This window comes from Clinocottus analis, unplaced genomic scaffold, assembly GCF_023055335.1.
Source record: "Clinocottus analis isolate CAN_PGR_092001 unplaced genomic scaffold, fCliAna1.0.p SCAF_21, whole genome shotgun sequence".
In the NCBI taxonomy this organism is placed as follows: Eukaryota; Metazoa; Chordata; class Actinopteri; order Perciformes; family Cottidae; genus Clinocottus; species Clinocottus analis.
Genome location: NW_027175943.1, coordinates 11,951,991 through 11,976,398, shown reverse-complemented (window position 1 = coordinate 11,976,398; position 24,408 = coordinate 11,951,991). Strand labels below are relative to the sequence as shown.

At 44.3% G+C, this 24,408-nt stretch overlaps 2 protein-coding genes and 3 non-coding genes across 5 annotated transcripts; all 5 read left to right on the top strand.

Moving 5' to 3' along the window:
• Window positions 1–600: 600 nt before the first annotated feature.
• Window positions 601–7,779, top strand: eif4a1a (eukaryotic translation initiation factor 4A1A). The gene is made up of 11 exons (XM_068587286.1): window positions 601–730; window positions 2,045–2,090; window positions 2,296–2,428; window positions 2,744–2,883; window positions 3,571–3,739; window positions 4,168–4,277; window positions 4,571–4,714; window positions 5,335–5,472; window positions 6,098–6,187; window positions 6,664–6,743; window positions 6,859–7,779. Exons 1-11 carry the CDS (start codon window positions 708–710, stop codon window positions 7,001–7,003), a joined length of 1,218 nt encoding a protein of 405 aa, XP_068443387.1. The 5' UTR covers window positions 601–707; the 3' UTR covers window positions 7,004–7,779.
• Window positions 3,909–4,047, top strand: LOC137792718 (small nucleolar RNA SNORD10). Its single transcript, XR_011078154.1, has one exon. It is a non-coding gene; the product is annotated as a small nucleolar RNA SNORD10 (small nucleolar RNA).
• LOC137792719 (small nucleolar RNA SNORD10) lies at window positions 4,917–5,055 on the top strand. The gene has a single exon (XR_011078155.1). It is a non-coding gene; the product is annotated as a small nucleolar RNA SNORD10 (small nucleolar RNA).
• LOC137792716 (small nucleolar RNA SNORD10) lies at window positions 5,655–5,791 on the top strand. The gene has a single exon (XR_011078153.1). It is a non-coding gene; the product is annotated as a small nucleolar RNA SNORD10 (small nucleolar RNA).
• Window positions 7,780–18,407: 10,628 nt separating the features above from the next.
• sox19b (SRY-box transcription factor 19b) lies at window positions 18,408–22,606 on the top strand. The gene is made up of 2 exons (XM_068587593.1): window positions 18,408–20,004; window positions 22,336–22,606. The coding sequence occupies exons 1-2, from the start codon at window positions 19,346–19,348 to the stop codon at window positions 22,595–22,597; spliced, it is 921 nt and encodes a 306-aa protein (XP_068443694.1). The 5' UTR covers window positions 18,408–19,345; the 3' UTR covers window positions 22,598–22,606.
• The last annotated feature ends 1,802 nt before the right edge of the window (window positions 22,607–24,408 follow it).

Here is a 24,408-nt window from a genome sequence, read left to right as displayed (position 1 = left end):
GTTTTTCTAAATCCAGACATGTTGTTCAAAGACAATCCAAAACATTTGAGTAAACACTAACTAAACCAAACAAATACAAACATAAATATATAGATATTGCTTGAACACTTCTCTGTATTTCTGAAATTCTGGCTCCATCCATGAGTTAAATTGTCATCAATTAGGTTATGAGGTAAAACTCGGAACAACTGCACCACAGGACAAACTGAGTCAGAAAAACATATAAAACACTTCACTTCTGCCACAGATGACTACACAGTGACTCATCCAAACTATTTCACATTGTTCAGATTACATCCCCGGATAAGAGATGTCACTAATTCACAAGAAATGTAGTTCAGACAAAAGACTGTAGGGTTTCATAAGAAAACTCTTGGGAAGGGTCTTTTCTCCGCTATGAAGAAAGGCTGAACTGAGAATGAAGGGGAGTTAAAAACATTCGCCAGCGTAGCGCGGATAAACAAAGCTTTGTTACCCTTGATACATTTTCCTAAACACCGCCCCTCTGGCATACCAGTAGAAGTTAATCATGCGCTACGCCAGACTCGACCTCCCGCCTACTTTTATATGACGCACAAACAAACAAATCAAAAGTCTTCGTGGGCGGGACTACCGCTAAATGACGGCGGTCTATTCCAATGAGAAGGCCTTTTGTGCGTCGTCAACGTATATAACACATCTCTGCCGCAGTTTCTTTCTTTGAAATAATGTCGGCTGAATATGACAATAGGTAAGGGAAAATTTTCTATGGTTTTAGGGGCATTCGGTAGCTCAGAATTTTACGAACGTTTTTTAGTCGCTATGTTGGTCTTTAACGATTACGTTTTGGGGAAAATTAGACATTTAACGGGGCAACCTGTGGTTTCTGTGCTCGACTAACGGTTAGGCCCGCCGATAGTCCGCCTCGGACTAACGTCACACGCCTTCACATTTCCTAAAATAAAACCGATAATTCGTGTTAAGTATTGCCGTTTGACGTGTAATGTCTACATTTTGCTCTTTAAATTATTTGCTACACGTTTTTTTAGCGGCACAATCACTGTTTGCTTCCGAGTAAAATTAAATGGCAACCGGCGCCTTGGGCAGCACGTGAATGTGCCTGGTGAAGGCCTTCGTTTTACACTTCTGCTGTTCCCGACGGTTTAACGCCCGTTAAAGGAATTGTTTTATTGAAAAATACGCGGCTTATAAAACAATAGAGGCAAACTATCGGTGGTCTGGCGATGGAATCGTGGAATTTGTGTCTTTTTAAAAAGAAGAGGGCGCACATGGCCGCGGTAGTGCTAATCGGGTATGGGAGTTCGGGACAATGTCGGCCGCGCAGGCCCTGAAATGCTTTTGGGACAGATTTAGCAAGCTCTAACCGGATAGCATCCGCTACCTCCGTAAAAATGCGTGTTTAGCGCCCGTACGCCGGGCTTGGGTTTCGTAGACCTGACCAATACTTTAAAAGGCTACGTGCAGGCCCGTTAGACGCGGTGGTAAAGGCCCGGGGGCTACGACAGACTGTGTCGCTTTTATTCTTATTTGGCGGTCATTTTGCATAAAAAAACATGTCTTAAACCAACCACTCGCAAATGGTTAGCGTCAAATTTTTTAAACAAGTCGCATTAAATACATCTAGCTGATATTTCCCGTGTACTGGCCGCTACTCATGTCGACTCGCTTCCGACTTCCCGGCCCCGACGAGAGAAAACGACCATCTTGAATGTGTGCAGTAGAAATGGCGGACTCGTGTTAAAAAAGGCGTTTGCTTAAAAGCACGGCTTGAACGGTAAAACATTTATCCAACAGTACACCCTTCACCGTCTTTTGGAACTAGTACGTGACCCGATAAATGCTTAAATAGTAGTATAACCAACTGAAAACTTAAACTTGTAAGTATGCGTTGTGTAAATTGGTGTCGGGGCGGAACGTACCTTAATTTCTTTTATGAATCGCCCACATTCCGTTGACATAAAAATCTTTTAATGAATGCTTATGGAAATTGTGTTGAGATATGGAGTGGAAGACGAAGAAAACTTTATTGTGTTGTCGTTCACAGAGAGAACAATGGCCCGGAGGGCATGGAGCCAGATGGGATCATTGAGGTGAGTCCCCTGTACCAGTGGTACTAGAAGTGCATAAAAATACACACCTCACTGCAGAGTGAAATGCCCATCCAGTTGTAGGGTGTGCAACAATTGTACGCCTAGACGGTTTTGGTGTAATGAAGCAGTGAGATGCAACTCACTGTTGTGAAACTCAAATTTGAGTCAGCGACTTTCAATGTTGTGTTTGTCTTTCCTCCTGCAGAGCAACTGGAATGAGATCACAGACAGTTTTGATGAGATGAACCTGCGTGAGGCTCTGCTCAGGGGAATCTATGCCTATGGTTTTGAGAAGCCCTCTGCTATCCAGCAGAGAGCCATTATGCCTTGTATCAAGGGTAAGTCTGCTGGAGATTCACCATTATCAGTTTCTTTCCGCAATACCTACGATAGGAGCTATTCATTCAATTGTTGGGTTTGATACATGATACAACTAGTCACTAAAGTTGACTTCTGGTCTTGCTAAATTCGAAACACTTAAAACGCATATTGGTAAAATAGATTGTTCAAAAAAATGCTGCTTAGTTGCATGAATATAAACAGTCTACTCAGTCTTTGTTGTTTTCTGACAAAATATTGAATTATTACAGTATCTGATGTGCAATTGTGAGGCACTATCAACATAAATAAATGTTTTAATACTTTTGTTTTAGGTTATGATGTGATCGCTCAAGCTCAGTCTGGCACTGGGAAGACTGCCACCTTTGCCATTTCCATCCTTCAGCAGATTGATGTGGAGCTGAAAGGCACCCAGGCTCTGGTCTTGGCTCCCACCAGGGAGCTGGCTCAGCAGGTAGGTCGCATATAATTATTAATAAAAGATTTTCATTTTTTGTATTTAAAGTATTGTGCTCAGTTTGCTGACAGTAAAACTTGGCTTAGCAGAAACAATTTAGTAGCTGGGTGCTTATGTCCACCCTGAGTAGTGTTTGAGTGATGCTGGAAAAAATATACATAGATATACACACAGATTGCAGGAGTGTCATTTATTTTATGCATGGTGAAAGCCACCAACAGTTAGGAGACCTGTTGTATAATGATAACCCTGCATCTCAGCTGACTCGCCAGAGTTTTGCTTGCAGATGAGTACTGTATGTGGTCCAGGGTTCCCTCTCCTCCCATCTGCAGTGGTGGTGAAGGACTGAATGTTCCTTGGTAGAGAAGCCTATCTGCCCTCCACTGTAGCTGGGTTTAAGTCCTTGACTGACAACTAATTGGTGGATAACATTCAGTTTTGGCCTTCAATTCTTTAATTAATCTGTCGCTTTTGCTGCACTTAAATATTTTTATAGGTGCGTTTATGAATTAATCTAGGTACTAGTGTGACTCCTGCAGTGCAGGAGAAAAATAAGCAAACTTCCAGTCTAAAATCCAACATGTAAGCTATGAAATGCTTTGTGTTGAACATTTATTGATTTACAGTTTTAGGTCATTAAACATGGGGGTTTTCCTTAAATTATTTTTTTCTTGTGAAATTTAGATCCAGAAGGTGGTGCTGGCCCTGGGTGACTACATGGGAGCCAATTGCTACGCCTGTATTGGAGGGACCAACATTCGCAGTGAAGTCCAGAAGCTCCAGGCTGAATCCCCTCACATTGTGGTGGGAACCCCCGGCCGTGTCTTTGACATGTTGAATCGCAAAAATCTCTGTAAGTAGTCAGTGTACAAATGCTGAGAAACTCTTTAAAAGTCGATCTACTTTGTATATTTGATAAACATTTTTGAGACACTTGATGTGTATATTTATATAACTTAATACATGACAAATACACTAGACATACTATTGCATGTTTAAGTCCACAAACTGAAAGACCTGCTGTATAATGATGATAACCATGCGTGTCAGCTGACTCTGTAACTGCTGCTGTGGTGTTGCTCTGGCTGGCGTTTTGCTGGTCTGAGTCCTCGGCATGGCAGGGCTACAGAGACGTGATCATACATAAATACTTCTGAATACAGCGCACGTCGTAAATGAGTAGTCATCTGCATACTTGTGTACAGCCCAGTGCTAAAGCATCACTTAATACTGACAATGTACACATGACCTTGTGTTCTGATCTTTGTTGTCTTCTTGCAGCTTCTAAGTTCATCAAAATGTTTGTGCTGGACGAGGCTGACGAGATGCTTAGTCGAGGGTTCAAGGACCAGATCTATGAGATTTTCCAGAAACTGTCAAGCAGCACACAGGTAAGAACTTTACAATTGGACTAGCTGACAAATGTCAGCTTGGATGACATGTGCGGTCCAGGGTTCCCTCTCCTCCCATCTGCAGTGGTGGTGAAGGACTGAATGTTCTGTGGTAGAGAAGCTTGTCTGCCCTCCACTGTAGCTGGGTTTAAGTCCTTGACTGACAACTAATTGGCAGATTACATTTAGTTTTGTTTGGATTTTATATTAAACATTTTTAGGTGTGATGGAATCCATAGAAATTCAGCCGAGTGTCTACTGTATAACAAAGTCTTCCTCGTCTGTGTATGCAGGTTGTCCTCCTCTCGGCCACCATGCCATCAGACGTGTTGGAAGTCACAAAGAAGTTCATGCGTGAACCTGTCAGAATCCTGGTGAAGAAGGAAGAGCTGACCCTTGAGGGCATCCGTCAGTTCTACATCAACGTGGAGAAAGAGGTGGAGAAATGTTTTCTAGTGTACAAACAAACATGTGTTGTTCAGAAAATGTTATGCTTTTTTGTTGGCAGTAGTTTAGGGCGACGTTTTACTGAGGTGTTTGTTTCACCCACTCCATTTCTTTGAGGGTAGGCTAAAAAACAAATATGCTGGACAAAGAATAACAAATCCAATACTAAGTGCAGAAACTAAAAGATCTGCTGTATAATGACGATAACCATGCGTGTCAGCTGACTCTGTAACTGCTGCTGTGTTGTTGCTCTGGTTGGCGTTTTGCTCATCTGAGTCTTCAGCATTGCAGGGCTACAGAGACGTGATCATACATAAATACTTCTGAATACAGCGCACTAGTTAAAGTTCCTATTCGCGTACTTGTGTACATCCTTGTAATGAAAAAAAATAATTAAGCGCCACTGCTTGTTATGTATTATGTTTTTTCATCGGAGGTGTCTGTTTTTCCCCCGCAGTCTAATTGTATCTGAGGGTAGGCTAGCGCACAGAGGTTCTTATGTTATTTAAAGGCCAAACATTAGTTTTAGCTAGTTGTGCTAACAATGGCCCTATACTATGGGCAACAGAGTGCTTGAGCCTGCTGTGTCTGACCTGTTGTTGAACTTCAGGAGTGGAAGCTGGACACGCTGTGTGACCTGTACGAAACCCTGACCATCACACAAGCGGTCATCTTCATCAACACAAGGAGGAAAGTGGACTGGCTGACTGAGAAGATGCACGCCAGAGACTTCACAGTGTCTGCACTGGTAAGGGATCAAACAAAGGGCTTTTAATCATTAAGAATAGTGAAGCCAGATTTTTGGTATTTACATTTTGCATGTTTACTTGAGGTATTACTCAAACTAGCCTTACTTGATGCATTTCAGGTGTTATATTTGTTGCTTGGAGACGACCTGTCTGAAAAATAATTCTAGTCAGAAGACCTGCTGTATAATGATGATAACCATGCGTGTCAGCTGACTCTGTAACTGCTGCTGTGTTGTTGCTCTGGTTGGCGTTTTGCTGGTCTGAGTTCTCAGCATGGCAGGGCTACAGAGACATGATCATACAAATACTTCTGAATACAGCGCCCTTAAAAAGTAGTAAACATACTTGTGTATGTCTATCAAGGGTGATAAAGGCATCAAGTAATTTATTAGATCTACCGCTTGCGCAGCGCACCGGTTGTATTATACCTGGTGACTTTTTCACTGCACCTGTTTTTATGACTACTACGTAAGATCATGTACAATGTGTCAAAAAGATGTTTATTTTATTGGGGTAGTTGCATGTTTACTTGAGCCTGTGAAAGCCCAGTTAGTCCTGAGTTGAGGGTATAAACCACAAGGTTGTCTTTTTTGTCTCACTCACATTTCCAATCTTGTATTTCAGCACGGTGACATGGACCAGAAGGAGAGAGACTTGATTATGAGGGAGTTCCGCTCTGGCTCCAGTCGAGTCCTCATTACCACTGACCTGCTGGTACGTACACTTTCTGCTTTACACAGTGGCTCACCAGAGGTTTGCTTATAGAGGAGTACTGTACGCGGTCCAGGGTTCCCTCTCCTCCCATCTGCAGTGGTGGTGAAGGACTGAATGTTCCGTGGTAGAGAAGCGCATCTGCCCTCCACTGTAGCTGGGTTTAAGTCCTTGACTGACAACTAATTGGCGGATTACATTTAGGCTTGTCCTTATATTTTTTAGATTTTATATAACAATTGGGAGGGACTTCTGACTGGAGAAATGAGTACACAAGAATCCAACTAATCTATTTTTTTGTCAATTAAGATGTCCAGAGTGAAATTGCAGGGATTTTGATTCAGTTTTTTAAAAAATCACAATAATTTTGGGATTGTTGAACCAAATAGTTTGTGGAATTTTAACTGATTCTGTCACACTTGTTACTGTATGGATGCATATGACACTAACTTAGCGCATGCTTGGTCTTCTCTTACTAGGCCAGAGGTATTGATGTCCAGCAGGTGTCGCTGGTCATCAACTACGACCTGCCGACCAACAGGGAAAACTACATCCACAGGTGAGATGAGACCTGCAGTACAAATTATCAAATAACAAGAGCCAAATACTATCACATGGGAGTCTTATATGACTGTTGGACCGACCAAAAGCTGATTTTATTCATATTCCGTCAGGATTGGTCGAGGTGGTCGTTTCGGCAGAAAGGGAGTTGCCATCAACATGGTGACTGAGGATGACAAGCGAACCCTGAGGGACATTGAGACATTCTACAACACCACCGTGGAGGAGATGCCCATGAATGTGGCTGATCTCATCTAGAAGACTCCGCGTGCCCGTCGTCCACCTCTCCCCACTTATTTTAGCAGTCAAAACCTTGTTTTCTTATACGATCTGAATTCTAAGAACTTTCTTTTGCTAAATTCCACCATGACTTTACCCTCTACATTCTAAGGGAAGGAAGAATGTGGCCATCGTTCCTCACTTTCCTCTGAAATAGTTTTTTGGCCGTTTTGAAAGGATGGAATTACTGACCTGCTTCATCTGCTTGCCATAGTCCCTTACTTCATATTGGCATCTAAATTCTTCCTGCGTCTAATCCCTCAAATCGTGACAGCATTAATTTTGACATTTAGTTTTGCAAACAAAAAGGACTTTTAACCTAAAACAAGCAAGTTTGTAACTGGGCCTCACATGTGCAAAACATAACCGCATTTCCAAAAGCACAAAACTAAGCTCAACAAAGTTCAAATATTCTAATTCTGTCAGCAAAAGCTTAAATAAAATGAACAACTCTGCTTCATTGATAACGTGCACGACGCTAACCCAAAGAGCTCCAAAGCTTTTGTGGAATGCGCCTGTGAGTTGCACCGCACACCGGCGAGAGGCTTAGACAGCAGTTCCGTCTGGACTCCAAAACCCTAAACGCTCTAAATACAATGGGAAGCGCTGCATTTGACCAGATCAGTATTTGAGCAACCTTCAGTGTACTGCGAAAAAAACAGCCTTTTAACTCCCATCCATGATCATGTTAAGAGGTTTCTGGGGCTAGAGTACACAGGGCATATTCAATAAAAAGACCTATATAGTAAAATCCATCATGAATGAGTTGTTTACCGTTTTGATCCTTTACTGCTGTTTCATATATATATTATATTTTTAATTGCTGTTGTGCATCGGGCTTGACTTGTACAGTCGCATGTGCAGTAGCATTCAGTTGAAGCCTGACTGGTGGCCCCAGACGCTCGGAGGCAAAACAACGGTGAGTACTGGAGACTTTGCCTCTCGATCCTGACGATCCGGTTAGATTTTTATCTAACTCTTTTGACATTGTTCATTTAGATTTTTATTTTTCAACAAAATATTGGCATTTTGATACGGTGGCAGGTGTCTTTTTGTAACCTACCTCGCCAAAACTGTTGGAGGGGGGTTTGCTTATCTGATATAAAAGGACCAAAACTACAGAAGTTTAGAGGAATTCCCCCCCTCTCTGATCTTTCTAAGCGCTCATTAAAATGCCTGTCATCATGGGGTTTGGTGTGTAGGAGAACAGTCGTGTTTTGAGGTGTGTAGTCAGTGATATTTTTTAAAAATGACTGCGGAATTGTTAACCTTTTGAGATAGAACCAGTATCACGTTTTCTACATTGGATTCTGTATAGTATTTATTTTAATGGTCTTTAAAATAATAAAGGATTCTCCTTGACAGTGTAAACTGGCCTCTGCATTGTTGAATAGCATGAACCCCGTTTGTGGAAAGGGTTGTATTTAACCGAGCTCCACTATAAGATGACAGCCGCAGCGCTGAGTCTAATCGCTTCCTGATTGGCCGTTGAGCGCGCGAGAGGTTTGGGTCAACTCCCGCCATTGACAGACAACCGTGCCCACTGAGGTCTAATATTTTTTTTTTTTCCTGCGTCAGTCAATGAAACGAGTGTTTATTTGACGACCGACGGGCTCAAGGAACCGTGGACCGCCTTTTGTTCATCACGTGGTGTTTCTCCATTTCTTCTCTCCATCACGCGCGCCATCTTCAGCCTGGGCTTCATTTAGCACATAGCATGTCATTACCGTCTCACATCCAGTCGATGCGCGTTACTAATTGTTGTTGCGCAATAAACATTTAATTGTGTGTCGGTGTCATGTCCATTCAGTCACGTTCACAAATGTGGTGCAACGTCCCTGGAGGTTTGAACAAGAGGCCAGCCAACCCCACTGGATTTGGTTTTTGAACTTCCGACTACACAAGAACACGGTCCAGAGCTCGGTTCTGTGTTTTCTGCTCGCGACCAGCTGTCATTCAGACGCTGCAACAAGACACTAACATGTTCGACTGTTTGACATGCTCGAAGAGGGACTTACGGTTGCAAAAAAAAACATTATTATAAAATAGATTACAAGTTAACTCCGGTTGGACTTTTTCCTCCAAATGTGCAGACAATGAGTAAGTTAACGCTTTTTGCTAGTTTTCCTATGGATTTGTTTTAAATAATGAGCAGATATGAATGAATAGTTCGTTTGCTTGAAGCGATTAATTAGTTTCTATTGAATGCGTTTTGTATCTACAACTCTGTGATGGCCTGTCTGACATGCTTCAGTAGAGTGTATATCTTCTTTTAAATTGCCAAAAACAAGTAGCTATTTCTTATAACCCTTAGTTCTTTAACACATTTTCTCAAAGTCCTAGAAATTGGACCCAGAAAGACAGAAATACTCAGATTAAGGTCAAGTTCCCAGCCTCTCCACCAGAGGGAGGTCTTGCTCCTTCCTCACTACCGCAGTTTGTTGAGTTAACTGTCTGAAAGCAACTTCCTCCAAATACCACGTAGAGTCACAACTAGGAAGATTTAATATCATGAGAGTATTTTAAACTCACACAGGATCCGAGCCTCTGAGCTGCTTTTCAGACAAAACATCCATCCTTTCTTTGAGGGGTGAGCTGGTGTATGGCTGTTAGAATTAGATCAGATTGAGGGTACAAGCAATGTACGGTTAGGAAGGATCATGTGACCACACATTTACCAGGTAAATGGGTAATTTACTAATCTGTCATTTGAATAAGACAAAGAACAAAGTGATGTCATGAGAGTATGTCTCCGTCCCGACCCAAACAAAGACGAGTTGGATCTCACTGAACTGTCCCTTTGGGCTTCCTTACAATCAAGATTATGAATCATTTTTGTCTTGCATTAAATGAGTTGTAAATGTGTTGTGTTCATTCTGTACACATGACATCCATTGCTCCTGTCCATCCTGATGAAGGGATCCTCCTCCGTTTTTCTTTCTTTTCCTTTTGTTTTTCCTGAACCGGTGTGAGGCAGATGATGTCCTATGTGTACAGATTGTAAAGGCTGCTGAGGCTAATTTATGATTTTGGTCCATGCAAAATACATTTATTGAAATAAATTTGACTTGTGGTGGAATAAAAAAAAAAAATTCAAAATGTGAATGACAGCAACCGCAAGTAGTCCATGTGCAAGAGGTCGTGGACACAAAATATATGCGCGGTTGGCTGCGGACAGACACGCACACGCACGATCCAACACATTATCTCCCCACAGGCTTAACCCTGGCAGAGATAATAATAGGAGCCAGGCATCACCCAGACAGTGACAAATAAGACGGCACGATGTCAAGGAAGGCCGCCGGTTCGATTCCCCCACTGACTGGATACATGTTGAAAGAGCTGCCTTCCTCATTACCGCCGCTGAGGTGCCCTTGAGCAGCGCTTAATCAGCTGCGGTGGAGCCAACAGACCTGCAGACTGTCGTTGATGGGAAGCCCCCGGGTGAGGGTGTGAGGGCCACCCACTCGGCTGCAGACGGGGGCTCGCTTTATGCCCGTCCCAGATGGACTCAGAATTCATGAATTTGTTTAAGTGGTTGAACGATTTATTTCTTTTGATTTGCGGGCCGTCCCGCGCATGTTGGGACTCCGGCTGAGTCGAGCCAGTGCAGCAGGGGGTTATTAGAGCAGCGCATCCTGGAGAACCCTTGTCTGAAATACTGTGTATTTTAGGACATTTAGTAACATTTAACGATTGACATGTACTTGACTATATCGCTGACGTCATGTGTGGCTCCGCTGCTGTTGTATCCCTGTGGGGACGCAGTGTCTCACATAGGACATGGGTCACTGGGCCCAAATCTTGTCCCTGTTGGTCTTCTTTCTGTGCTTTTAAATGATCCCCCAGTTTAAATCTGACACCATGATTTGTGGGAAAGTGATGGCGAAAGATGAAAACTGACCAGTGAGTGAGTTTGAATCAGGGAGAGAAAGAGAAGGACCGGCTTACTGACCTTGACTTGACGCTCTGTGGAACATTTGGGTCTGTGAACGATATCTTCTATCGTTTGTTTGGATTTGATTGTTGTCCATCTTTTTTTTAGTATTCAGTATTTTAGTAGACATCAGGCATAGCAAACCAAGACAGGTGTTAGAATCACCGAAACACGGCAATGAGCTCATTTTAAAGAGTCTGTAATCGTACTTTTCAGGAGTGTCTTTTCTCGAACCCGCAGCCAGCTGTGATTGGCTGAGGTCGGAGGTGACCTGTGACCACCTGGAACTGCATGTCAATGACTATATGACATATTGATTTTTGGGTGAACTGTCCCTTTAAAACCCTTCAAAGTCATTTAATTACATTTTTATTACAGACAACAGTTACTTTTTACGCATGAGTTGTTAATCATTTGGACATTTAAGAAATAACATTTGATTGGCCGCCTGATGTAGCATGAACTGACGTAGCATGAACTAGTAACGTTAGCGTTAGCTCAATGCATTCTGACTCCTCTGTGGGCGATTAAAGCAAAACGAGCTCTGAAAGCCTGTCAGGAGTCAGGAGGCGAGTGGCAGCGCCGGCCCCCGACGGCCCGGAGTCGGACGAACCTGGAATGCTGAAGAGGAGTCGAGAGTTGGCGGTTGAAAAGATGATAGCGTGCTAGTCGCATCAGTCTGGGACTCGCTGTCACAGGGGCGGGAGGACGCATGTCTGTAGCTCTCATTTTAACACTGGAGGTATCTGTTGTGAGGGATTCCTTGAGTCTAGCGGCTAAATGACCTCCATCACATGTCTGCAGCCTTCACACACACTCACACACACACACACACACACACACACACACACACATGCATTGTCATGCACATTGGATATGTGAATATGCGCCCAGCACGAATAACGCAAATATAAACTGCGCTCCCTCCAGCTGTCATTGACTTGTATCTCTGAACCAACACTTTCAATGGCCCCCTGTTCCACTCCCCAAACACACACACACACACACACACACACACACACACACACACACACACACACACACACACACATCCCAGGCAGGTTAACCCTTTCTAACCTCCCCGGTGTCCCAATATGACGTCCATGCAGCCTCAAAACATGTTACGTCTCTGCTTTTTTTTTTGTCCCGCTCTCAGCCTAGGTGGCCCTTCTTCCAAAGGCACTTTGGCGAAGATACCCCCGTACCCATCCCCCAACTGCCCAACATGCACACACATACACACACACGCACACACCGCTGTTACCCACTCCACCCCCTGTTGGGTGCTGGATTGTGGGGTTGAGAGATGGTGGGGTGGGTGGGTGGATTATGCGAGTGTGAGGCTCGTAAAGGGCCTGCCATGGTCTTTCTGTTGTGTGACGGATGGCTGGGAGGCTGAACAGGCCTGTTTTGCATGAGAAGAGAAGCCAGCAGAGGGGAGAATAGAGGTCTATTCAATGAGGCCTGTCACCCAAAACCACCCTCCTGCACTGAACCCTCACACCCCACCCCTTCATCATCCATCCCTTCATCCTTTCGAGCCTCCTCCTCCTCCCTTGTTCTCCCTCGCCATCTTGGTCCCCCTTTCTTCCTTCATTTTGTGGCTTTCACTTTCCCGTCCTCGCTGCTTCTTTCTCACCCTATAATCTACACCCCACCCCCACTCCGCTGCCCTCCTTACTTCTTGATTTCATCCCACTTAATTTCTGTTCATTCAGATTTTCCCTCCTTTCCATCAAGCTGTTTTTTTTTTACCTTGGTGAGTTCCATAACATTTGAATCCTCTCATTACTTTGTGGGCATTGTGAAAGAGAGGCCATAATGGAAATGTCATGGTCAAAGCTTTTTAACACTAAAAGAAGTCATGTGACTCGATGCTCTGACATGCTTAGTGAGTCCACATTTGAGTCAGCAGGAGATATTATGGCATAATTAGGTTAAAGCTGCATTCAATGATTTTTTAGCCACTAGGGAGCAGAAAAACACAGAAACAGAGACACCGGCTAACGTATTAAATGTCTATGTGTTCCTCCAGCAAGTCAGCATTTATTGTGAGTGGCGTTTGTGTCCACCAGACGAATGCAAGTCCACTCATTACTCACCTTTTACGCTCTGGTTTGGTCTCCACCGGCTGCTGTGAAAAAGTCTCTTTAGCTTCAACCTTATCTGTGACTTCACCTCGAGTCCACTGTGACGTAATGCGCCATGGACGAGTGGGCGCCTCGATGGCGTTTCTATCATGCGGCCGACGCAAAACCGGAAGACGGGAACACAAACCTGACGGTGAAGAAGAAAAAGGAGAAGGGTTATTTAAACAACGTTTATAAATCGCTAATGAAGATGTCTAGCCGGACAAAATGCTGCCGAGACAGCAAAGAGACAGCAAATGTATCTCACGACATGAGGTCGTCGATTTGAAGAGAAATTACCGTGATTGGAACACTGAGGAACGCCGTAGAGGCGCTGTATACGCACCATGATGGAGCATAACTTATGACATGAACATCACTTTGTATTGAAGAATACTTAAAACTAGAGAATGAGACCATACATTTATGTTTACGATGTTGACTGAGGGAATAAAGAAAGAGAGAAGTAGAGTCATTCTTTCATAGACTTCTATAGGTCTCGTCCTGCTGGTCAGGAGAGAGAATGCAGGTTTGAACCTCCCTCTTGTGTTAGCTTTCTGTTAGCATCTGTTGCGTCTTAAATCAGCTGTAAAATACACTAAAAACAATTATTGTTAAGTTGTTTCTCATCTCTTGGTGACCTTGTTAGGCTTCCTTATCCATGAAAATATTGTTGTAGTTTTAATACTTTTGGTGTGGGCCTCCGGGCCTTTGTCAGGATATCCCTCCATTTCAATTTTAAAAAATGGTAAAATGAACCTTAAGATAATCTTGAACGATTTTAATTTTAATATTATTAACTATCGTAACATCTATGGTGTTCGGTTCAATTTTGACCCATTCATATTCACTTTAAGAAAAAGGCTAAAAGGTCTTTTTTTTCTATCAATATAACTTTAAAACAAACACAAAATGAAAAGTGGAACACAGCATTTAGATTTTCAAGGTGAAAAACAACCAATCAAACAAATATTTACTGGGTAACTGGGTCAAAATCGACTCTAACAACACAAAGGTCATCATTTCAATCAGAGCATTTTATAATTTAGTGAAATATATACTTTTTTATTTAGTTAGTTGAAGTAGAGGTTCCTGACAATGTCAAAAGCCTCTTGATGCAATAAAAACATTGTATGTGGTTCTTTTATGCATTTAAAACCTGTAACGGGTCAGTACCGACCCGAACACGGGACGAAGGTTAAGACACTTCCGCATCGGCAGAACCGGAGGTTGCTGCCTGGTCGGGCCTTGCCTCCTGATTTCCAGGAGGTTAGGACGTCTCTGACACAGAGGAGCTCTGATTAAGTGCTACGTACATAAAAGGGCAAAACCCTGATCGTATCTGGACCGGATTCTCCGGACAATGTTGGGAGTTTGTAAGAGAAAACAACTAAATTGTGTGTGATCCTCCCGACAGCGCCCAGTCTCAGCCCCCTCCATAGAAACAACACGCTCCCCATACGGCAAAGAATTCAGTTCAAGATGCTCCTCGTCACCCACAAAGCCCTTCACAACCCCGAACCCCTCCATATACCTCTCTGACCTCCTGCTCTGACACTGCAACCTCAGATCTGCCGACGGCAACCTCCCCCCCACTCTGAGACCTGAGTGGACATTTTGGCCCCCTCCCTCTGGAGCTCTCTCTCTCTCCAGCACCTCAGACGTTCTCCCTCGCTCGCCTCTTTCAAAACAGCACTCAGAACTCACCTTTTAAATCAGCTTTTAACCTGCGATGCTATAATGCTAAAGGTCCTCTGCAATGATATCATAACCTTATAGTGGGGAGGTAGCATACTGTTCATACGACATTTCGGTCATCAATATATTGAAAACACTATATATATATATATATATATATATATATATATATATATATATATATATATATATATATATATATATATGGACACTGACCAAGGAGTCTAACGCGCACGTTACGACATCACACTGCCAAAAATGTCACTAATATTTATACGTTAGACGCGTTAGACTCCTTGGTCGGTGTCCATATACTTATGGACACCGACCAAGGAGTCTGAAGCTGTCAGACTGCTCAGGGTCTCCCCAGATAACAGGGAACACATTTGTGATTAACACACCCACCTCGGCAGTGTGTGTGTGTGTGTGTGTGCGTGTGCCCCGAAAACATGAGAGCAAACACGCCTCTACGACATTATCAGCTATAACTATTAATACAGTTTACCGCCACATGACCGAAGGCCAAGGACTGACTCCCCTGAGACCAAAGACTAAATTAAATGTTACAAAAAAAAGAATGGATTGCATCACTCGGGGAGAAAAGGAATGTATAACGGGACATTTTACTGATTGGTTGGATTTCAATGGGAATCCTGGAGGAATAAAAGACCAGGTGGTGAACAATATGGCCGTTTCTGTGAGGGGGGAGGGAAAGGGAGGGAGGATGCGGGGGGGGGGGGGGCAGAGAGGAAGAGGACTGACAACTGTGGCTGTCTTCACTTCACTTCACCTGCATCAACTTTGACAAGCAGCAAAAGAAGGTTTGGAAAAAAAAGAAAGAAGAAAAAAAAAAGAGGAGAGAGCCCCGGCTCTGCGATGACGGACAGGAAGGTGGAAACCGACCGCCGGTGTTTGTCTGACGTGACACGAGCGTCGAGCGAGAGCGTGTGACGGGACAGAGAACTCCTCTGCCGTTCCAATCCGTCTGAATCCGCAGAGGTTGACAGATAGACGAAGAAAAGCCGAGCGCGTGAGTGTGTTGGTGAGTTGTTTTTGAAAGAAGGAAAAGCCAGGGGGAGCGAGGAGGCGGAGGAGGGCAAGGTTTGGAAGGGATTCCACATAGGGTTGTCATGGAGATGGAAACGGGAGACTGGAGCCTCACAATTCCCAATTAGTCACAAACACATGGTCACAAACACACACACACAGACACACACACACCTGCAGATAGCGCACGCACACACACGCATCTACATAATACCATCTCCAACTGACTTAGTAAACTCTCACCAACTCTTACACACACTTGGGAAGATGTCCGCCACCCCCCCCCCCCACCTTACACACACACACACACACACACACACACACACACACACACACACACACACACATACATACCTGCAGATAGCACACACACACACACACACACACACACACACACACACACACACACACACACACACACACACACACGCACACACATACAAGGTGTTGAGAAATCTCACCTGCCTCAACTGCTTGTGATGACACAGTGATGGTATCTGCTGTCTGGGTGTAGTCACGCTTTGACACTGATAAGCAAAATATACATATTTTTTTATAATTTCTCAACAGACTTGTTGGACCTCACATGAGGACCAACAAGAACTGTGATTGGCTGCTTGTTTTCTTCTCTCACATGTGTCCTAATGGCCTAATTGCAGCCATGGCTCCAGATTTCTTTCCTTTTTAAACTTGTCTTCAGCCCTCTGCCTCCGGTGACATCGCTTGAGGCGTTCATCAGGCCCCTGTTAACCCCTTCAGTCGAGCAGAAATCCACCCCCAAGTGGATGAAACATGATGAAACTATGAAACACAACCAACGCGTTCTCACTCCCAACTTACTGACGCTTGACCAGCGGCACTGCGCTTCAAACTGATGCTCAAAGTTGACCCGGTCTCACACAGGACGCCACCGGCGGCCTGCTGGGTGACAGTCCTGTGTTTGTTTGGTCCTTCCACTGCACTCCTATACGTTGACTTTTCCACTCCTTGTCCTGCGTCAGTTGTTCTGGACCGTTCAGGAACCCCGACCAAATTGTTTTAGGTAGTTTAGTGACCCCGATGTTTTTTTGTTTAATTGTAAACCCACATTACGAAGAAGACAACAGGCTAATATCACGGCTAACGTGACTGAAAGCTCCAAACGGGCAACCAAAGCGAGCCTCTGAGTTGCGATTGTTTCAACAGGTGAATCACTCGTCCATATGAGGTGAGCTTCACTCGTGAGCTTCACTCACCTGATATGCCCACTTTCAGACACTTCTGGGCCGATTACATCCAAAAACACCAATTTGATGCGTGTGTTTTAGCTTTTTTCTGAGGTAAGCAAACAACTACTTAAATTTTATTGGAGATTCAGAAAACAGTACTTCTTTACTGTCCGTGAATGAATATCTCTCTCTCTATAATTCCGGCCTTAATGACACTGCTTATATGCTGTGTGCCTTCACGTGTCGGGCTAAACGGATGGATTTATCTGCCGCATCACTGAAGCCAACTTTGGATGAAGTGGAGCCGACTCGGACACAGCACGGCACTTGTAGTCTCGGGGAGCGCCGCTGTTAACAAAGACTCTGGAGGACAGCAAAAGAAGAGGTCTATTTTCACCAGGCCAACAAAGATCTTCCTCATTCTCCTGCAGCTCCAAAGTAATTCTGTGTGCCATTGTAGCCGAATCAATACCCGTGTATGGGGACATGTCTCCAGCACAATTCTCTGAAAGGAGGGCCCGGCTTCTCAAAAGCTGCTCTTAAAAAGAAGACACAACGAGCATTTCATCAGCGGTTTGCTCGACTTATAATAATGTTGTTGTCTTTGATTGAGTCGGACTAGTTTAGCGGCGGAGGGATATGTTTGAAAAGGAAAAGGGAAATCCTGCACTACATGCCGCAATGTTATTGGCTGTGTTACGATTCTACTTGGATCAAAATGTCCTCATAATTTAAACATTATGCCCACCATTCGACAAACAAGACCTACGGAAAGTTTAATTATAGTTTTAAAAGAACTGTGTGGTATGATCATATGGCTAAGTTTTCATTAACTGGAAAAAGTTGCAGTTGTGACATCACCAAGGATGTAGGTCTACAGATTAAAAGATTTATTTGGTAGTGACCTTTTGGATTTACCACCCAGGCAAAGTGGGCAACTGCCCCAGGACCGCCGGTCCTTAAAAGCCTCATTAACTGTGTAGAGGGGCCCTGAGTTGGTCTATTTTAAATTTGTTAAACTGGTACGTTTCTGGGCCTCCGGGAAAAAAATTGACGAAGCAGCCATTTGTTGTCTGCGGCCCCCACTGTACCTGACAAGTACTCAAACACATTGTATACATAGTGTTGAATGGGAGGAAGTGAAGGTCAACAGGGGTCGTAAAAAGGGGGGTTAATCTGGCCCCAAAATAAAGATTTGTGGTGGTCTACATTAGACACAGAATATTTGTTTTTCTTCATTAAAGTAGAACATTTGTTATCTTCCAACACAAACATATTTTTTTATGAATTGCTGTTTCTCTGGAAAAGCACACTATGAACAATTATTTATGCATTTAACCAAGCTTCCTTTCTATGTTAAAAAACCTGACATGGAAAAGACTTCTCGGAATGATGTGTGGTTCATTCAATGTTGTTATCTTTTATCCAAATTATGTGATTCCATCAATATAATGAAAAATATGCAATGCTTTTTTGCTTTTGAAGTTGTTTAAGTTCAATTTAATATCTATTTAAATGTACAAGTATTGATATAACTTGTGTGTCGTCCTGCAATAACATAAACAGAAGACTGAAAAAAAGACAGACACAGGCAGTTTGAACTGGTTTTAGGTTTAGAGAGTTAGCCTTCGCGTGCGCGCGCGAGTGTGTAGTGTTTGGACCCAATCGAAGTGATTTTTTGCTCTCTTTTCGAAGAAGAACTATGATGAAACCTTTTTATTCAAACGCAAACAGTGTGATCAGCTCGCTGATAACAGCCTAATTGAATATTAAGATACTTGTCTCCCCGGAATGCCTCCCTTCTCCCCGCCGCCGTCATCAACAAGTGTCTCGCGCACCCTCGGAACCCTTTCAATTGCAAATTAGGAGCGCGCACGCACGCGGAAGCTCCTCGCCCTCCCATTGGTCCGCACACGGCCAACTGCACGAGAACAGGGCAACTTTTGCAGCGGGCGAGTAGACGAGTTCAGTGTGTGAGTTGGCCGACTGACAACAAGTGGTTTTTCCGCAGAGAACTGTTTCCCAGCACCGAGAGGAGGCTGCGAGGAACTTTTTGAACGCCCGCGTTGAGCCTTTGAAGTCACCGACACAAGCAGACTTTTAATTGAAGAGAAAACGAAGACCGTGTCGCACCTTTGTGTCCCCGGTTCGTCGTGAGTAATTAATTGATTCGCATCAGCCGGTGAAGTCTGTAGGGAAACCTGGCCACAAGTCGCCAGGTGGACTGCGACAAAAAGGCTGCTGTGCGACCGCGTTTCAACTCTCTAGTAAGTCGTGTCAACTTCGCTACACCTGCCCCAACATGTACAGCATGATGGAACACGAGCTGAAGCCGACCGGCCAGCCCCAGTCCCACCAGACCTCCCAGGGAATGTCACCGGTCACCGGCAACATGACCGGGGGCATGGGCGGCAATGGCAACTCTCACCCGGGCTCCAAAACGGCATGCGCGCCGGGAGTCGACCCCATGGATAAAGTCAAGCGGCCCATGAACGCCTTCATGGTCTGGTCCAGGGGACAGAGGCGCAAGATGGCCCAAGAAAACCCCAAAATGCACAACTCCGAGATCAGCAAGAGGCTGGGCGCCGAGTGGAAGCTGCTGACCGACGCCGAGAAGCGGCCTTTCATCGACGAGGCCAAGCGGCTGCGGGCGGTCCACATGAAGGATTACCCCGACTACAAGTACAAGCCCCGCCGCAAGACCAAGCCCATGCTCAAGAAGGACACCCAGGTGGGCAAGTACCCGCTGTCGGCGGGGAGCCTGCTGGCGGCGGCGCAGGGCCAAGGTGGCAGTCCGAGGATGGACAGCTACGGCTGGGGCCCCACCGGGGGGTATGCCGGCATGCAGAGCGAGGCGCTCGGCTACTCGCAGCAGCTCCACCGGTACGACCTGTCGGCTCTGCAGTACCCGCCCTCGATGTCGGCGGCGCAGACGTACATGAATGGAGGCAACTCCTACAGGTGAGTTGTGTCCGCGTGTGCCCAGCTACTTGCGACATGTTTGTCAGTCCCGTCACTGGCCGGCGAAAGTAATGAAAGTGCAGTCGTAATATGTGATTTAAAAGATTTTTTTGTGTGTGTGTGTGTATATTGTATCTTTTTTTTAATTATTTCACAAGTCGGTGTTTGAATTTGTGCCACACGCTCAAGAACATGAGATTAAAGGCATCCAATATGCGCAGGAGGCCGGATCCACCTGCTCCAGACGCGAAAAGGCGCTTATTTTATTTTTTCAAAGAAAGAACAGTACATGCAAGTTTTATTAAAATGTAATATTTCTCCAGACACTGACAACACACAGTGTAATATTATGAGACCCAATGATGGCCTCCGGAAAAAGAAAGACAAAAAAAGTTTGCTGAAATGGGGCGAGGTATTTTTTAAAATGCCAATCAGCGGAGGAGCGGAGCTCTTCAGTCTAGTGAGCATGCGCAGTGAACGAAGGCTTTAAATTATGCATCTTTATATAATTTATACGACTGAGCGTTCATCCTTATGATTTGTGGCGCCCTGTAAACAAATGTTCTATACTGAAGTTCATAAACACCTCATACACAATAGTGTGTGACTTAACATTTAACTTGGAAGAAACAATAAAACATGCACTAAAGTTGTTTTTTTTGTATAATTCACATTAAGTCCTTTGTTTTGATAGAATATAACTACACTACGAAATAAGGAGGGAATGTAATAACAAATGGTGTAAAATAGACCTCCAATCAGAGTGGACTTTAAACATCTGCGACTTTAATCAGGTGGAAGTGTTGAGGGAAAGTGCATTCAGGCCCATTGAGTCATGAGGAGCTCGGCCTGCGATGGAACAACAGGCTTCAGTCTGTTGCCTACTTGTTATGCGCGTGACGCTCTGCTCTGGGCTGGGTCCTGCCTGGAATGTTGATCAGGGTGACTTGACGGTAGGAAGGGCCGCTCTGTGTGTGGTCCCCTACCCACAATCCCCTATTCCTGCCCCACTATTGTCCTAGTTACACTTCTGGGTCTCTGCCTCCTGCCTTACGGGGCCAACACCCCCCCCCCCCCTTTCCAACCCCCAAAGTACAAAGCCTGAACACTTTAGATGGATGATGTCGAAATCTATTCCAGTATCTGATCAATTGGTCCCTTTTTTCTTTTTAAACAAAGAAAGATGGTTTAACTGCAGTTTTCCAGCAGGTGAATCCTTTTTAAAGTTTCCCTGAAAGATGTTTTGATTATCGGCTCCTCGCTTGTCAGAGGCGGAGTCGTGTCGGAAGCCCAAACTTGTTGATGCCCGTCCCGCTGCTGAACCCGGCAACGGACGGAGTTCCTTAAAGTTAGAACAAGTTTGGTCAGAACGAGCACTTTGTCAGCGGATTAGGAGCTGGAGGTCATATGGCAAAACAATTTAACTGATCTTGAGAAAATAATATTTATATATTTCTCAGTAAATTCAAATGTTTTTTGTTTTTTTTTTAAAAAGAGAAAAATCTTTTGAATTTCCGTTGTAATACGGTATACAACTAGAACCAGTTAGCATTGTTAGATGGCCCAGAGACAATTGGGAATAAGCATGAAGTTGTCTTTTGCCAGGTGCATCCCCTCAGTCATTTGGGAGTTATCAAGTCTTATTTTGTTTAGTTTGTATTTATTTATTTTTTGCAGTAAGAATGCCTAATGACTTGAAGGGATTCTTCCTATTAAAAAGTTTCCAGTCGGGAAACTAAAACCTGATGAAACTGTCAAAAGACTGACGTGACAGCGAGAGGCATTACCACTTAAAGATGCGTTTCATTATTTGGTGGCAAATGATTTTTTTTTTGCTCTCAGATCGGTGAAAAGCAGAGACTGTGTATCCTGTTAGTGAAGACAAAGTAGCACCAAATAGAAAATGACTGATTTAAAAAAAAAAGGAACTTTCCTCAACTTCTGGCGTGAGATGAACGCTGGACATTCAGATACAACAGAAGACGCACAACAGTGTTTAGTCACAAGTTTATTTTGCCAGCTCAGTGTCATTTTCAGTGTTGCTGGTTGTCCTCTTCAGGATCTAAATACTTGGTGAATATTTAAGTAAAAATCATCATCATCATCATCATCATCATTATTCAGGTGCTAGAAGAGAGGAAAGTAAAATTAGTTTGATTTGTTCCACAGTAATTCTGATTTAGTGCCTCTGTACCTGCAGCACCGTGCTGCTGCAGACACTATTTAAAATCAGTTTGCCATCCCGGCGTCCAACAGATCCATTGACTAAATGAAAACGGCAACAGAGCATCCATTAACCGCCATTACTTGTGCCGTCCTGTCTCCCTACAGCCCCATGTCCTACAGCAGCAGTCCCCAGCAGCCCAGCCCCGTCACTATGTCCATGGTGAAAGCAGAACCGGTGTCCCACTCGCCCCCGACAGGGGCGCCCAACCACCACCGCGGCCCGTTGCAGGGCGACCTCAGGGACATGATCAGCATGTACATCCCCGGCCCCGGGGGGGACGGCAGCGACCCCTCAGCAGCACAGAGGGGCTACACCAGCGTCCAGCAGCACTACCTCTCCGGAACCGTCCCACTCACACACATCTAGGACTTGAAGTGGGAGTCACGGGGGTGGTGGGGCGAGGTGGAGAGGGGGGATATAAGGGGGAGGGTGAACCGAGTGGGAGGACCAGATATGCTCAAGGTGCACAGTTGGCTGTACAGGAGATGGGAGTTGGGTGTGGGGGACTTTAGGTGGGAAAAGAGACATGAAGGAAAAAAAAACAGAGGAGATGCTGTTTTTTTTTTGTCATTGAAAAGCTGTTTTTCTACCTCGTTGGTGCCACAGAAGTTAAGATAAATGCCACACACACACACCCACCACACCGAGCGGAGTCTTCTCCCTGCCCCACCAGCCTCCAGCAGACTTCTCTCCACGAAGGACTGCAGTGAAGACGGAGCCCAGAGTCTGTTTATTGTGTACATATGAGGACATGTTGTCTTTTTCTGTCTTGTCTTTTTTATTTGTATTTTTTTTTAGAAACTTATCCATAATAAGTCAAAAGACTCCTTTTTTTTAAATACCACTTTTAAAACACTTGTGACAGTGGCACTCATGACGGTTCCACCAAACCCCGGGCAGTGCCGGGGGACTGGGCCAGGTAGCGGGTGTATTAGTCTTCCACGGAGCCGGTCCTTGCGGTCCAGAGGCCCGGCAGCCCGGTCGCTCAGCTGGTGGCGGACAAATGAGTCGAGCCGAATGCTCTGGTTGTGTCGCTGTCCTGGCGGTGAGCAGAGCTCGAGAGCAGCCGGGTGGGGATAAAGGGAAGGAAATGCACAACTTGAATGACAGCTTTTTTTTCTTTCTTTTCTTCTTAAAAATGAACTCTTTGTACCTTGGCTTTGGTTTTAGTACTCCTGTGTTTTTTTCTATTTTATTTTTAACTGATAAAATCTTGTCTGATACGGAAAACCGCCTGTTGGGACAATCAGCGCTGCATCCACAGGAATACACGGAGAACCCACTGGCCTCTGTGACGCACGGCGTCGCTTCTAGAACGTGGAACCGGGCTGGTTCTTAACACTTCCGTCAGGTCTCGTGTCCCCAGTCACTGGATCTATTGTCTGGCAAAGAGTTGACACGTTTGTTGTCGCTGCCTGTATGAGTTTTATTTGCTATACTTTAGTTTTTTAGATTTGATCTTTTCGATGTTGTTCTGGCAGCATCCAGAGTCGCGCTGTATATTCATGTCACTTTGCTCTAGGCAAGAGTTGTGTTTTTTAGGCATTTCAGTAAGAAAATGAATTTTAATATGAAATGCTACATTTCAGTGGTTTTCTTCCAAAATAGCAGATTTAAGATTTACAAGTTCTGGTTTCCACAAAGTAAACTGATTGACAAAAGGCCTACCAGGCATGTGTTTAACAACCTGTCAACTGTTTGTTCTAACTACCAGTGACGAGAATGTATCAGTGAGTTTCAGATTAAATCTCAGCAACCTTTTTTTCAGATATTACCTGAGGGTACTTCTATCGTTCTCTAGAAACCAGAGCATTTAATGGTTGCTCTCTGAAGCCGACAGTCCTGTTTGTCTCTTCTCTTCTAGCCTGCTGTCTGGTTATAGTGCTGCTACGGACCTAAAGGGAACTTTTACTTTCAGCCTTCAGAAAAACACTGTGAATATTGAATGTGGTAGATTATTCCGAGTGTTTTAACTTTGAAGCATTCCATTACTAACTCGACATGCTGGAAACGGATGCCTTACTTATCTTTTTGAAAAAGGGAGAGCGGTTTTATTAAAGTAATGCCTGAATGTTTACATTGTTACCCGAGTGTTTTTAACTTTTTTACTGACTTGTATCTCTATTTTTAGAATGAATTATCTTGTATGTAAATGCTGCCATATACTAGAGTTACTG